This window comes from Ooceraea biroi, chromosome 12 (genome assembly GCF_003672135.1).
Source record: "Ooceraea biroi isolate clonal line C1 chromosome 12, Obir_v5.4, whole genome shotgun sequence".
NCBI lineage: Eukaryota > Metazoa > Arthropoda > Insecta > Hymenoptera > Formicidae > Ooceraea > Ooceraea biroi.
Genome location: NC_039517.1, coordinates 6,796,783 through 6,813,705, shown reverse-complemented (window position 1 = coordinate 6,813,705; position 16,923 = coordinate 6,796,783). Strand labels below are relative to the sequence as shown.

At 43.2% G+C, this 16,923-nt stretch overlaps 1 protein-coding gene across 5 annotated transcripts in view; it reads left to right on the top strand.

Moving 5' to 3' along the window:
* LOC105284167 (transient receptor potential-gamma protein) overlaps positions 1-16,923 on the top strand; it is an 85,718-nt gene that overhangs the window by 37,279 nt on the left and 31,516 nt on the right. For 3 of the 5 annotated variants that reach the window (XM_011347488.2, XM_026974190.1, XM_026974191.1), the window contains one exon: positions 5,482-5,524. Coding sequence is in view for 2 of the 5 variants with exons in the window: in XM_026974188.1 (XP_026829989.1) it covers positions 5,482-5,534 (53 nt within the window). In the remaining 3 variants the exon portion in view is untranslated. Of the gene's footprint in view, positions 1-5,481; positions 5,535-16,923 lie in introns of all 5 variants that reach the window. The other 2 variants (XM_026974188.1, XM_026974189.1) reach the window with 1 other exon arrangement.

The window sequence follows — 16,923 nt, the reverse complement described above, 5'->3', positions numbered from 1 at the left end:
CGTGTATTCACATGTATTCATGTTCACTATGTTGAAACGATTCAGTATGATTGTTACTTTCACAACAGTAGCCGTTAGATTTCAATCGTCGTGTCAACTAGCAATTACTATCAGAATGCCAAAAGTGTTTTCAAATGAGGAATACACTGATATTCATTTCGTGTACGGATTCTGTGACGGAAATGCACGAGCTGCCGTACGAGAGTATCAACGTAGATTTCCTAACAGGAGAGTACCAGATAGTTCTGTGTTTAGTAATACCCATTTGCAATTACGTAATTTGGGTTCATTTCGACCTATGAATGAATATGATGATGTTCGTTCAGCTCTAAGACACCGACGACGCTCGGAAAGAATCTTAAATCTTCGCCAAAACAGCTGGATACAGTTAGACGGTTGTCCATCGCACTATGCTAGACAAGTTAGAAACTGGTTAGATGAACATTACGCTCATAGGTGGATTGGTCGAGGAGGACCGGTTTTCTGGCCTCCAAGATCGCCCGATTTAACGCCTCTTGATTTTTATTTATGGGGAACTTTAAAAAATAAAGTTTACAGTACAGAAGTAATCTCGCTTGAAGATTTAAAGCAACGAATTACTAATTCAGTTACTGAGATGCAACAAAATTTTCAGGAATGTCGTACTGTAACAAATTCTGTACTACGTCGATGCCTAGCTTGTATCGATGTGCAAGGACAACATTTTGAAATGCGTCACTAAATCATTGCGTAGATAATTTTTATTTTTGTGAAAAAATCCGTTGTTACTTATCTGATATTTCTTTTCAATATTGGTTTATAACTTTGTAATAAAGCATTTCTAAGCAAACTCGATATAAGAATTTTTTCTTATTTCCACTAGTAAAATATGCTCCCGCAGTTTGTCGGTTAAAACCCGGGACACCCTGTATACTCGGTTAATCACGCTTCTAACTAATTGGACACTAATAGCGCTAATCGAACTCGGAACCGAATTCTGAATTAAAATCTGAACTGAAAAGCCGAAAAGAATTGGAAAAATAAGACTGGAAAAGACTCTATTACTACTCTTCTTCTACTTCTTCTGTCTATTTTTTCTACTCTCTGTCTATTTCTTCTGCAGTGTTCCGAGCGTCGACAGTCCTTTTTATATCTTGGACGAAAGGGTGGGCGTTTAAAAATTACGTATGTGGGGGTCAACTTTGAGCAATAAGATTCTGATAAGTGTCTCGAACTTTGGGATCCACGCCGTCGTCGTCTGGTGTCACGGTTCTGTAATGGGGAGGTGACGTAACATAGATAAGCGCAAGGAAGAAAAAAGAATTTAGGTAGCATCGCAAAATGCATGGGAGATCCTCGTTGGATTTTGCGATTCTATTTTCGTTCCTTGTTGCTCTGCATTTTTCCGTTGCTATCCGTTTTTTCGGCATGGCTCGGACTATCATCGCGTTCGATCGCGCGTATTTCTAGCGCGACCACGTCGAAATTTCCCCGTGCATCTCTCGATGCTCGTCCTCCCGATATCACGGAATATTTCATTCCAAGTCAATTGCAAATTTAATAAGCACTTGGTCAAAGGCATCAAATCTCTCCATGGCTCAGCCGGCGCTCGATATTCAGAAGTTCGCGATTACGAAATATCGGGAATATTTAATTAAATGCAGTGACGTTAAATATGTATTGAAATTGTCTGTGTGTATTCCGAGCGATTATAAGATTCTCGTTTATCATAACGCCTGCTTTTTCTCTGAAATATTTAATTCAAAGTTATAACTGCTGGCAAAAACCGAAACTCTTACGTATCTGCCTTTTAACCTTCTCGCGAAGTATTCACCTTGCAATGAATTTCTTGTTGGAAAAAAATCAAAGATTGAGATTACATATCTTGTTGATATCGAGAGGGAAAAAACCAAATCGGAGATGCAAATGAATTTGCTCGCTTTGGCTGGCTTGTGTCGAAAATTGTTCGGGATAAATGGGCGTAATAACTTGAATAAAATAATATCAAGGTCGATCGTCACGATTTCGTTAATGTCCGAAAAGGAAGGGTTGCGCCCGTGATTTACAGACAGCAATCTTGCGAAGCGTCAATCTCCACGGTCTGTCTAAATATAGGGGACTAATGGAATTGAGATAAATTCAACGAGTTGGCAAACACTGTGGAACTCGAGCCGTCCACGTGGCCCGCGTTGATCGTTACGTTCACGGTCGTTGTTAGATAACGATATAAAAAAGACATGTTCTCGCCGATGTGTTAAAGAACCATGATTGCTTACTTTATTCGAGATCTTATAGAAAAGTTCTTTCACGTTCTAATCACGTATACACATTCAATGATCCAGTTTTCCTCCAATGTTTCTCGTTCCTCAAACCTGAAAATTGAAAGAAAATGTTTCATACTGTAAAGAAAGTGCATCTCCCTTAAATTTGAATGCTCGACAACATGCTTCGAGGAAACATGCGGACAATGGCGCCCGTGAGAATCGAAGCAGAGCCCAAGCGGAGCAGCAAAGTTTACTCAAAAGAGCACAAAAGGATAATAATAGAACGTTCCGTACCGTTTCCCGCGGAACTTTACTCGCGAATAGTCCGAGTAGTTTTTAATCTCGAATGACGATTCCGCGAGAATATACGTTACTATAAAATCCCGAGCGATGCGGAAGCTGATTCAAATTCGGTAGCACAGAGACTCGCTTCCGCAGTTCGCTCGGCGTAAACTTCGCGAAATGAACTTCCTCATTTGCACCGGCACGTGTTCTTTCGCTGCATACGTATACGCGTCATCGCGCGACAAAAATGATGTTATGCAAAAATCTCGAACTCGCCGATTGGTTTTATAAATTCGCAGCGCCGGACTCATCAAACGGATTTAACAAGTTTGCGCTGGTCTCCGCGCCACATTAACAAGTTTACGCGAGTTCCCGCGTATTTATCAATTTCGCTGGAAGCTCGGTTTTTGCGGGATAGACGAGATAGCGGGCCTTCATCAATCCTGACGGGTGTACGCCACGGTATTTCGGAACGCTCGTGAGGAGAAAAGGGTTGCTATTTGGGCGGAGGTCTGAAGGCATTGGAACATCCGCAATGAGGGTGTTCCTCCGAATTGACGTGGAAATAGATCGCGATGCGTTCTCCAGTCGAATCGTCCCGTTTTCACCTCAGAGAGATCAATGCACGGCGATCAGACTACGGAACTGCTGTTTACGAGTGATCTCTCGCTGTGCGCGGCTTGTTCGTTAGATTGTAGTAACTCCTCCCGCATACAGGGGGTGATTAATCACCCGGGGGGTAAAACTGCGTAAAGGGCGCGACTGTGAAACCGGCAACCGGAGTAATTCGTCCTTTTCTCGTTTTTTCATTGCGCACAAAACGGGAACGGCTTTCGCCTTTGTTCGACGTTTACGCCGCGTTTTACGGATGAAACGGTAGTCGATAGACGAGAGGCCACCCGTACGTGTCATTCTCCGTTTGTATAAACTGCGTGTGAATCAGTCGGAAGGCCGCTCGGAAAGTTTTGCTGTCCAGGAGACACAGACAATACCAGGACCGTATATACTAATAATATATGGATATAGACACTCGTAAATAATAAACGTTGATCCATAGCATTGAGAGAGCAGTCCTTGATAATAACTGCAATCCCTGAAAGCATAAGAAAATTATAAAAATATGTTTCCAGTAGCTTAAACAGAAATTATCATTTTCTTTTGTTCTCTACAAATAAAATAGCAATCTAAAGTCTCGGCTCTGTCTGTTGTAACAAACAGAGCAGATATGATGGCATTACTCTTGGACGCGAGTGGCAGAATTCAGGACGTATTAACTCTCGTAGATATTAGGTACTTGTTAATGCAGAAGACGCGGTAATACGGATATAACCGGGTATAACGGCGATCATACCTTAATCAGTCTCTGACGTGCGATGTATTGGCATCGATCGACACATGAACGTTCGTGCGCGAAGACGGTGCGAGTACTCAATCGAGGAGAATCACAGGAAGCTGGCGGGGGCGGAGGGTTATCGATTTCGCAAGGCCGGAAGGGGAGTTTGCTCTAGGAGGAAGACGCTTCCTCTCTCTCTCTCTCTCTCTCTCTCTCTCTCTGCCTCTCGACTTCTCTCGTACGAGTATATGCGCGCGGAGGAATCGAGAATCTCTCTCCCAGTGAGAGATGGTCGCGGGATACCTTTTTGCCGGTTTCTATTTCCTGGAGAAGAGTCACGACTTCGCGAATAAACCTGGTTTATATTTCGCGGACGGAGGTCGCAAGCGGAGACTCGCGAGCTGAAGAGCGGAGAGAAGCCACGAATGAGTGCCACCTTCCTCTCTTCCTCGTCCCATTTCTTTTTTACGAGTTCACCACGAGACGTTAATGCATATTTCAGTCTCGTTGTCGCATAATTTAATTGTGGAGACTGTGCCGTTTATGATGTTGGGTACCTTGTTTAAACGCCGACATGCTCATCCCGCTGCTCCTTGCTTGGCTTTGATAGATTGCGCGAGGTGTGAATTTCTTAATCGCCACGTGTTCTTGACATAACTTTATCGCCTTTATTATGAAATAAGGGAATGACTTTATAATTTTATAATATATATCATTACACATGTCTATGTTAACATTGCGCATACATTTTAGTCGATTAATTTAATTCAGTTTCCTATACAAACAGCAAGTTGTGTTAATTAATTTAAATCATTAAAATTTAACTCTACGAAATAAGTAAATACTAAAATTATTTTCAACATCATCCCCTGCAACAACTTTATCGAATGTTTTAATATAAACTCTAACATGCACAGGATTTCATAAACCCCAGGTTTTTCCTGGTTTTCCTTTCAGATTTCAATGTGCGCTGAAGTCCTTTCCGAGCACGGGGAACATTCTGTAAAGCAAAAGTTTGCCATGAAAGTTACAAAGCACGCGCGGTGACGTAACGTATGGATCCGTTTACTGCCACGTTCGCCCGAGAATAGGGCGAGCAAAAGTAATAGTATTTGTTAGAATCCGAGAGAAACAGCGGTGTCATATTTTATCTCTGGTGATCCTTTCGCGTCATCGCGTCATCGCCAGCACGTCGAAGTTTCTTTCAGCGTTGACGACTAAAAGTATTCTCTTGAAACGCACGCTATCTCGCTGTTCCCGGCGACCGCCGTTATCCTGAGCAAACTTCATTTGATGGAAGCGGGAACTTTTTATGGGCAATCTTGAGCTTGGGCTCGATAGATCGGTAACGCGATTGACCACGGTCACCGCCAGTGGCATTATAATGAGATTATGGTAATCCCGTATTGCGGAAGAAGAGAGGCCGCTATCCTGGATGCAAAGGAGATGCGAATATAAATTGCAATATAATATGTTTCGATATGCAATGTTGTGATATGATTCCGCTTACCCCAAGTCTCCAAATCTGCTCTATCGCGATTCTTCCATCTGCATTGATTTCTGTCTCCATCATTAAAATGCAAGGTCCATGTATCTGATTGTGGAATACCTCTGTTTCAGTTTTCAGCCGAGGGCGATCATGACAGGAACATACCGGAGATCGGTGAGTACAGGTAGTAACGCGATGCTTTCTATCGATTCCGTTGTTGCCCCTCTTCTCACTTTCCGTTGATCATTTCCCGCCATCGATTTTCTAAAACTATCATGAACCTGCTTCCTCCAAGCATGCGAGGCTTTTATTCTGTTGCACATTTGCGAGTTTTCGTTGCCACCGGAAATCCAGCTCACCTGTAAAATCCATTCGCATTAGTCAACCAAACTTTGCAGTAAGAAAATGAAGAAAAGAGATGTGAATTTCACGTTAACGCGCGCATACGTGCTGTATGTATGTAATTATGTGCATATAAATTACATTTTTAATCTACCTAACAAATGCGGGATGCGCGCACATTCGCTTATCTCGTCAAGTAACAGGATGCGCAATGCCGTGACTCTCCCGCTTCAAATGCACTTAATGTAACTTAAAAATATCGCCCATCCCGGCATTTCATATTGCCAATAACCAGCCGCATGAGAATTAAAATGGCGCGACATGCATATTCCGGAAATATTACGGTATTAACCGGCGCGATCAATCTCCATAAATTTCACGTTCACCGCGTTCGTCGGGAGCGGGCGAGCAGAGCGAGCGAAGTTTCGAAATGCATCGCAAAATCCCTGATACTTTCCGTTTGACACGGGAGATTCGCGCATGATAAATCGTCGCATATCGCGTCGAAAGTTCAACATTCTTATTCTGCGTAAGCAAGAGGGGAACTTTGTGTGTTTCGTACACGTTGTTGATCACAATGACCGATCGTTTCGTTCGTTCGAGCGAAGAAAATGGCTGTGGCATCTTACGAAAATATTTATGGAGCGCTCTGAATTACTTCCGAGATCGACGAAGAAATATTGGTGGATATATTTCAACCGGAATCTCGTTGCAGTGTTCGCGTGTTTATTAAAATCTCGCTCTTCCATGCCGCTTGAGTCTCGTTAAAATTTCGGAGAATTCTACGCGCATGGGCGGTATTATTCGAAAATTATTTTGCGGTTATTCGTTTTCTTCTCGTGCGAAATTCTCATGAAAAATTCGGATTCTCTCTCTCCCTCTCCCTTTTTTACCAAGCTTATCTCGTAAATTGTAGTTGACGTTATTAACTTTGTTCGCGATGCGTTAAAGTCCTGTTAAAGAATATTTTGTGCATTACCGTCAGATATTACCGCGTCGCCAGCTGACAATGGTTCGTTCAACCGCGATACCGTTCTCGTTATTCACGCATCATTTGTCTTGTATCCCAGCAGGTCCCCATTATATCGTTCCTGATATTCCGTCAGAAATGTTGACATGTATTGGACGCGACGCCGTGAAAAACCGACCACGGAGAAAGGAACAGGCAAGACGCACAAAATGACAAGGTGAAACTGTTTGCGCGAAATTCTCGTATCAGCACCTGCACGAAAATTATATTAAAATAACGAAAGTTTTGCTTAAACTTTTTCATTTCACGGGATGATAGATTTTGTAACATTAGCGAATTAAATTTTTAATTAAGAAACACGTGTGAAATTAATTACTGCAAATCTAGATATTATATTATTAAATAGCACGCCAGTAAAGTTGTAAGATTTATTGAGAAATTTATTGTGACAATCTCTGTCAGAATGTTTTCATTTTTCTCAATTTTTATTTTTTAAGAGCATCCAATAAAAATAGCAATGAGAGATCTTGATTTCATAATTCTCATCTTCACGATTAACATCCATACTTTTTATAAGTGCAACTTATATTTAAATGACTAATGAATTCTGATGAGTATTAAATGATTAGTAACTACTTTAATATTTGTACGAAAAAACTATACATACCTTAATCAATGATACCGTTGGACAAATTTAACGTAGATTTGCAATTACGTCGTAAAGAAAGATCCGCGCGACAGCAATGGCAGTTTCAACATGATCCTAAGCCATTTAGCCAGTTTCCGATGGATGGACTACCGCTGGTCTGCCGTTGAAGCCACGGCGATGTAACCCGAGGTTGACTTCCAATTTGCCTTGCGCGCAGGATCAGGGGTGGGTGGACACTCGGACAAACAAGCCAAAGGATCACGCCCTGACGGTTTCCGGTGACTGTTTACAGAATCCCGTGTGAATTGCTACTTTGCATACCGGTGACCGTCCTCGTGCAGGGATAACACGGTACGGGCATTACGGGAACGCTGATGAGACCGATGCGAATCCGGCACCTGGCGTTGAAGTGACCGAAAATTTCGGACAACGGTTCCTTCGTATCTGTCTGCGGCTCTCGTCGTTTATTCCGCTTCGTTCGTTCCGCAAAGATTTTCCAAATCCGCTAGTACCTCGAGGTAATTCTGGAGGATGGCTCCCGAGTTCCGTTTCTCAAGAATTTTGCCCGGGAACACGGGAACTTCCGGGAAAAACCGTTTCGCATAAGAAAAGAGAGGAAACCAGACGGTATGCGAATCGCCTGCTGTCTGAATATGTATAAACTTACACTTCGGTGAACTCCAACACTTGTGCTAAGTTAAATCCAGCGTTACGGCCTTTCTTACCACGCGATCTGACATGGAAAAACAATGGCTGAAGACATACGGGAGACCCTATCTCTTCCGGCGTATGCTTCCCGTCGTCCGTGCGAAAACCGCCGGCGATGGTTTTTCCAGCAAGAAGCCGGCGCCGCGCAGCACATTATCCCGCACATTATCCACCGGAATTTTTTCTCCCTCGGAGTGGTCCATCAGCGGCGTCGTAACGGGAAACTGACTTGGCGGTCCTGAGAAAGAGAAGGGCAACCGGCTATCGGATTTCTAATGACCAAAACCTAGCTGGCCATGTTCGGCTCCTCATTCGCCTATGACATATCCTTTCCGCCGCGGCTAATGCGCTTTTTCGCTGGTTTCTTCCCAGCGAAACGAAGGGAACGCGCGACGGGATCGCATTTCCAACCCCCGCTTGTGTTACAGCCTGTTATGATCCTCGTCGATTGTCTCAGTTCTTGTTATCCTTGATTCGCCTCGCCTTGAGATACTGATCTACAAATAAAGATCAAATTTATTATTATATTATAAAAGAGGATAACCTTGGATTAAGAACAAACTAAATTTGTACTTTTAATTTGAATCTTTCTCTTTCAAAACTAATGATCGTAATGTAAGAAGACCTCCTCTATAAAATTCTTCTTAAACACACGAAAGAGAGACGACTACCTACATATCCTGCACGTCGTTTAATGTGACCGCGTGTTGCGTAAACCCCCAGTAAAAGTGCCCGGATCGTTAGAAGTGCGAACCCTGGTTGTTTCCCGAAAGCCAAACGCGTTACAAGTAGACACGGTCCACGATACGTCGGGCGATGATAGATGCGCTCGTTCGCCCCCGCAGTGATTGGATGAAGCCACATCGAAGTCCCGAAACCGTTGCTCCACGATGTCCCCTGACATAACGCGATTTTCCCATTAACTTGATCCGGACAAGGTTCGCCGCGCGTTTGGAGTAAGCTCCCGCAAGCTGCAACGCCACTGTATCATCTTACTAACTTACCGTTTCGCGTGTTGCCAAGTCCTGTCAGTAACTCAGCGTCGAGTCCACCCGGAACATTGTCAGAGTGACATTTTATCGCAGCGTTGTCCACAAAAATGGAAAGTGGGACAGACATGACGACACGTGGCCAGACGTCCTTGCATTCATCCACCGCATGCGTCAATAACGCAACGTATAATAATGAAATTCATTAAAGGCGGCATTTTCGTCAGATTGTCCGTGAAGACATTATGTGGTCAATGAGATCAATGAGCTCGAAAATCAAGAGAGCTGTCTAATATGATGGTAATTTCATCGCGATAACACGTGATCTCGCTCACGCAATAGTCATTCTGTCAAAGATGCCAATAGAGAATGACGAACGAGCACGGTAACGCTGCGATAAATTGACGCGAATTAAACTGGGTTCCCATCGGGTCCCCTGCGTTTAACGAGATAGTAATCGGCTCCGCTATTTCTGAGGGAGACCTTAATGCCACGAGATCTTAATTAAGAAAGGTCACGCGGAGAGAAAGAAAGACCGTTGGTCTGGTTGCTCTTGTTAGACATTCTATTGGGTTGGCCAAAAAGTAATTGCGTTTTTTTCCAATAGATGAACATACATGTCTTGAAATGTAACTAACTTCATTCTAAACCGCAAATTCATTATGTAGGTTAACAACTCACGGTTCAAGCTTGTTTTAGAAAAAGAAAGTACACGATTTCGTTAACAATTGTTTGTTTGCCGTCGATTTCAAAATGGAAAATCAAAAAGAACATTTTCATCATATTTTGTTTTATTACTTCCGAAAAGGGAAAAACGCTGTGCAAGCTCATAAAAAGTTATCTGATGTATATGGCGAAGATGCTTTAAAACTGCGGCAGTGTCAAAATTCGTTTACTAAATTTCGATCTGCAGATTTTAATGTGAAAGATGCACCACGCTCAGGAAGGCCAATCGAAATTGATGATGACAAAATAAAGGCACTGATCGATTCGAATCGGCGTTTAACGACACGAGAGATTGCTGAGAATCTTAACATATCGAAATCGAGTGTTGAAAACCATTTAAAACGACTTGGATACATTAGTAAGCTCGATATTTCGGTACCACGTGAGCTCAAAGAAATTCATCTCACTAAGCGTATTGACATCTGCGATTCTCTTTTGAAACGTGAGGAAAATGATCGATTTTTGAAACGTATGATAACAGGCGACGAAAAATGGATCGTCTACAACAACGTCAAACGAAAAAGATGGTGGAGCAAGCGTGATGAACCTGCTGAAAGCACTTGAAAAGCAGATATTCACCAAAGAAAGATTATGCTGTCAGTCTGGTGGGACTTTAAAGGCATTGTGTATTTTGAGCTGCTTGCAAGGAATCAAACCATTAATTCAGACGTATACTGTCGTCAACTGGATAAATGAAATGATGCCATCAAACAGAAACGTCGAGAATTGGTGAATCGCAAAGGTGTTGTGTTTCACCATGATAACGCTAGACCACGTACAAGTTTGGTCACTCGTGAAAAATTGTTGCAGCTTGGATGGGAAGTGTTACCACATCCACCATATTCGCCAGACCTGGCACCATCAGATTACCATTTGTTTCGTTCTTTGCAAAACGCCTTGAATGGTAAAACCTTTACTGCTGATGAGGATATCAAATCGTTGTTGGAATTGTTTTTTGCTGAAAAAGATAGAACTTTTTTGAGCGCGGAATCATGAAGTTGCCTGAAAAATGGCAAAAGATAATCAAACAAAATGGACAATATATTGTTTAATAAAGTTTTTGTTTCCCATGAAAAATTCACCTTTTATTTATATAAAAAAAAAACGCAATTACTTTTTGGCCAACCCAATAGAATATACTACTTTCTGTTATAGGCATCTGATCACCATGACCGGCTGGGAAACTGTGAAATTTCCGTTCGCAATTCACGCTGGCGTCCCACATATGATTGCCGAGTTTAACATTTACGCTGAAGCTCGCGATGCACTAATAATTACGTGAAAATTGCATTCTTAATTGGCGGCGGATAACCGCACAATCGTCCGAACGGCTGTTGGTCGTAGCAATTATTGCATTGATTCACCCCCCAAGCTCGTTAGCAAGTTAAATAATTCAGTACAACATCGTGCTACCGTTATAAATTGCCGGGTAACTCAGCGTTACCGTGCTCGTTTGTCATTCTCTATTGGCATCTCTGACAGGATGACTATTGCGTAAGCGAGATCACGTGTTATCGCGATGAAATTACCATCATATCAGACAGCTCTCTTGATTTTCGAGCTCATTGAGCTCATTGACCACATAATGTCTTCACGGACAATCTGTCGAAAATGTCGCCTTTAATGAATTTTATTATTACGCGTTGCGTCCTCTTATTATCCTCTTTGCGTCGAGGAAACGCATCTCAATATTGACGCCGAAATATATCGATATATAAACGCAGCGTGTAACGTCGTCACACGCCGTAATACCGATTGGCTTTCATTTATGAGATGAAAGCGATGCTTCTCGTTCGATTTATAATGCGAGAGCCGAGCGTTTGAGTGCACTTGAATATTATCGCTTGGCCCTGGATTTAAAAGGACATCGAGCAATTTCTCTCGATCGCCATTAATCATTTTCATTATACGCACTAATGGCTCATGTTCGTTTACGCACGCACACTGGTGTTCATTACGAACAGCAGGCGCAAGTTGCACCCAGCTGTGCTGCGTGACGAGCTTTTATTTTGTCATCGAGCTTATGGATCGCATAATGGCAACCGTCCGTAAAGCGGCTGTTGTTGGAATATTCTGATCGAAATTGAAAGAACAACTTGATAGCAAATTCCTCACAATCCGCTGCTTTTCGAGAGTACACTTTTCGAGAGCATAATAAACGACAATAATATATATATTTTGCTGCATGTATACATGACTGTATTTCAAAGTCGTGTTTATCACAAAATAACCCACGTTAATGCAATATTATAATCTCTATGTAATTGTAAGCTATATTATACGTAATAATCGTGCGCGTTGGGTAATGAGATAAATTCTAATTAACTCTATTATTATACATTACGTATGTAACTCGATGTTACGCTCGTACGAACTGTTGTAACGATAAAAATATCAAGTATAAGATGAACAACTGTAACAGACCAGGAGAAAAAATTATGTAAAAGCTGGATTAAAACATATAGCGGTTCTTAAAAATTATCTTCAAAGCGAGGGGAGATAATTTTCAGGTCCTCTTATTAATCTTTAGATCCAACAAAAGTCGGAGAATCGTCTGACAAATTGTCATTAACTGCGCGACACACTTCTGCCACGAGAAAGAGAGATATGAACATCCTCGCGCAAGCCGCAGTAGTAACAGATCGGATTGGATCAGACGGGCTGCCGTCTCGCCGTTTTAAGCCTGATGAACATATCTCTCGGGGGATACCTCTCACAAAGGACGATTCACGAGTCTGGCTTCTTGCCAAGCATGAGGATGTGCATGCGTGTTCACACGGGGCGATATCCATTTATTTCGTCCGTCGTGTTGCGGCGGGCCCGCGTAACCAGCCAGCGAAGGGAAAAAGGATTGCACGCTCGCGAACAACGAGATCGTCCGAGTAATCTGGCCGCAGCGAATCGTTCGGTTTCTCTTCTCTAACGACGACGATTTCTTTGACTTGCCGAGGATTCCGTTTTTTTCTTTTTTTTTCCTCGTACTTACAGCAACACGATGCCACGGTGTGTGTCAATTGAAAAAATCTGAGAAGTGCACTCCCGCAAAGGGAGAAAAGGGAATTATTCCGAGGTTGGCAAAGGATACTTTGCAGTATCGGAAAAATCATCTTCGATTCCCGGGGTGGATACAGCGATGAATACCGAAGTCTTGAAAGGAGTGTCTCCCGATATCGTCCAACGAAGTTAAGCTGGTACTCATCTCGCAGCTCTTCGCCTTGACGTATCCTCGGTACGCGTTATCTACATAACACACAGAAAAGAAACCTTGTGCTTTTAGAGCGAAGTGGATCAATAGTGGTGTATCTATCTATCTAAACTTGATAAATGAATATTGTTCACGATGCGCGATATCAGACGTGTATTAAGTACTGGTACACACACATGAAAGTTAAAATTGATCACTCGCTGCACGATCCCATGTTGAGCTTGATGAGTGGGTGAGGCGGACAAGTAGACGACATTATATATTATTCTCGTGTATTCCGAGGCGATTTTTTACCCGTCGCAAATTACTTCATTGTAATAGTCGCCATTGTGAGTGAGGTGCTCCTCCTCGTTGCACGTCATTACGTCGACAACGGCACTTTGCGTCGACACTTTGTAACGACATGGCATTAGATGACTCACGGAAAGTACAAACGAAAGTAGCTAGAAGCGACGGTCGACGTTCGGACGAGAGGAATAAAATTTTCCGAGAGAAAGGGGAATGCACGCCGACGACGCGTAATCAGCCGTGGAGTTTCTCATAACGTCGTTTTTCCCTTATTTTTTCCGTTGGCGCGACCAAGAAGAATCTAGTCACATGAAAAGAAGGCGCCTCCGTCGCCGGGAGTGAAACCGTTTGCCGTGGGATTGCGGGGTGACATTTACTCCTTTTGATTCAGCGATTCATGCAGCTACGATGCGATAAATTATCGCATCACACGCGCGAACAACTCGCCCGCTCGTAACTGGCTATCATATCTTCCTCGCTTCTCTCGTTCTTCATCTGAGCTGCGTCGCGGAAATAAACGTAAATCCTACGCGTTCGACTAAATGACAGCCGAAGAAGCGAGCGAATTAAGAGTGATGTAAAGTGAACGAACAGCCATAAAGCATAACGATATAACGTCACTTTTACCTCTCTGTAGCATAGCCAGACATTTATCAGAACTGTTGCAGGAGAAATATTCAGTATCCGTGACAGAGCTACGAATAGCTTGCCATCCCAACAGATTAAGATTGAATCAAGCCATCGACAGAAATGTCCGCGGATCGCGCGGAAATTATTCGCTGCGCCACCAACGTGTCCGATTCATCCGGAGGGCGGCTGGATGGAAGTGGCAGGATAGTGTCAGTAAAATCTGTCAGGCTTTATCACCCTCGTGTCCTGGACACGCGGCGCGATACGTCATGCCTGTGCCTAACGAAATGGTTGGATTTTAAATTCTTCGCTTAGCGCGATTCCGCAGCGTTCACTCGCCCGCTCGTCTCGTCTTTCCATCGCGTCGAAGCCAGACCAGCCAGCACCGCACTTCCGCTCTCTCTCTCTCTCTCTCTCTTTCTGTCTCTTTGGCGAACGACCTATTTTTCCGGACGACACCGAACGGCCAGGCAATCGGGTCATTGTAGAGAAAAAACATTGGAGAAGAGCGAGCGGGGGAGGCGGGTGGCGCAAGGCGAGCAGCTTCGTTCGACCGTCGAAATTAAATTCGCCCGTTTCCATGCGACACACGTTCCTTTCGAGGATACTAGGCGAGTCATTAATTATACGGGCTTCATTGCGCGTAAACGAGAACGCGAGGGAGATAGCTGGACCCCCTTCTCTAACTTTTGTAGAGCTATCTCTCGCGATGTAAGCTCGCGCGGACCTTTCGCTGTAAAATTGGTCATCGTGTAGCCCGGCTTTAATTGCGGCGCCTCGATTCATGCGACGTCGCTCGATTGCTGGAGTGGTGCAAATTGAATTTCTGCAGACAAGCGGGTCTCTTTGTCTCTGCGAACGAAAACAAATAACTCTTGACCGCGCGGTTCCCCGCAGGATTCCTCTTTTTTCCACTCGCGCGAAAAAGAAGCTTCGTGGAAAAGGGCGAGGAGCGCGAAAGGGATTTTGCACGAGTGTGGCGCGGGATCGTTATCCAGCGAGTTGCCGGCAAATTGCATTCGTCTGCATGCGTGCATAGTGGTGCAGCTACGTCCATTTTATGGCTGGCAATTTTTCCGGGCCGCTCGCTTGTTCGTTACATTGTGGGGAATTTACGCACGCGGGAGAGGCGCCACGCGAAACATCAAAGACCGTGCGCGAATATTCGCAGTCTTTATGCCTTCTGATTGCCAGGTTGATTCACTTAAAATATGCGCTCTGTGTCGGCGTGTCACCTGCACTGCAACGTGCTTTATGACGCGGCCGGGGAATTTTAATTCCGGCCGACGGAATCTATAAACGCGGGATCTAAAATGTAACACGTGCAGCAGAGATTTATTTAATAATCATAGGAGCTAACAATGGAGACACCCCGCGCGTGAATCTTAATCTAATGTCACGATAATGCAATATTAGTGTTTGACGCATTGTATTGACTAAAATATTGTATTATAATTGTTAATCGGAGTGGCAAAAGATATGGAAATGTATTTCGGTGGTATTTGTTTCACAATTGCACAAATTTGTTCCTGTTTCGCTGGAAAAATCAAAATATTTTACCAACCTGGAAATCGTGGAAAACAGTTTGCGTTTTATGCAAAATTGAGAACCACATTTCCCTTTTCTCTCCCACGCGTGTGTATCGCAAAATCAATTGTCAGTCGCTTGATGCAGTCTGATTTATTGAATAAATATCGATTTTTCGTTTGATTTGCAAATAAGCTTGCTTAGTAGAATAACACACACACACACTCTCTCTCTCTCTCTCACAACTTCATTACAATTCACGTTACAGCAACACTTACGACGAATTCAGTAACAGAAAAAGTATTATTTATTTTACTAATAATTTACATTAGGAAGAGCAATTTATCATTACCCGGACAACAGACACACAGACAGTGTCTCATGCGTTTATATAATTAATATAATAATAATTAATGCGTTAACAACGTACCTAAACTGGAGTTTTGGTGCAAAATGTGATATTACACATCTTGATATCATATTCCGTTCAAGTATCATATGAAACATTAATTTAACTTTTCTATCAGAACGCGTGTTATTTTCAATATTTTTGATCGCGGTACAGATTGCGATAAAAATTGTATATCGTATTTCGTGTCCAGCTTTGAAAACCGTGCACGTATACGTGTCGTGCCGCGTTAATTCTCGAAGTGCAGCTTCATGATAAATGTGATAAAAAAAGATCGTGCAGATTAACGAAAACGAGATCAACTTTCGCGTGAGAAGAAGATGGCACGAACGAGCTCACACGAACGGGGATGAATGGTCGCCTTGAGAATCGAGAACGCTTTGCGAAACGACGGAACGTGTTGAAGCTCGCAGTCTGGCAGGTTTTCAATTTTGAGTGAATACTTATCGACGAGGACACGCGATACAGCATGCGATTCCGACGGAATGTCTTTGTGGATTTTCGCTAAGAAATCGCGTTTCAACGCGACTAAACAGAACGCGAGAGAGATACAGAAAACTGCAGAGAGATCAAATTTAGTTCAAGTGTGGATTTACGAATCTATGAGAACACAACACGCCTACTCGGATTATTCAAATTACTTTTCGCACGTCTGCACGCACCTGCCATTAATTGGCAAGTTTAAAGAAACGTTGGCAAAAATGTCGGTAAAAACGAAAAAAACGCGAAAATGCGACGAGACGTTCGCGAGCGAATAAAAAATATTGCTAATTAATGTTTCCGTTCTATCAAAATTATATGCGCGAGCAGAACCTACAATGCGGTTGCCTGTGCGCATAATTCAATCACTCGGTTTACACAGCTGTACAGTATCCAATATCGATCACGTCGATCCTGTTTCGGATTCTCTTCAGTGGATAGTTACAGATTAAACCTGAGAAACTGGTAATCGCGCAAACAACTGCGCGGTCCAGTCCTGCTTTTCAACTCCCTACACATCTGCATGACACGCCGCAGTAACCTTGATAAAGTGGCTCCACTTCGTAAATTCGTAGCGGCGTCGGGGGCTGAGTTCCTCTGCGTCCGAAAGGCTCGAGGGAGATCGCTCGCACCTCTTGGTGTCGTGGAGT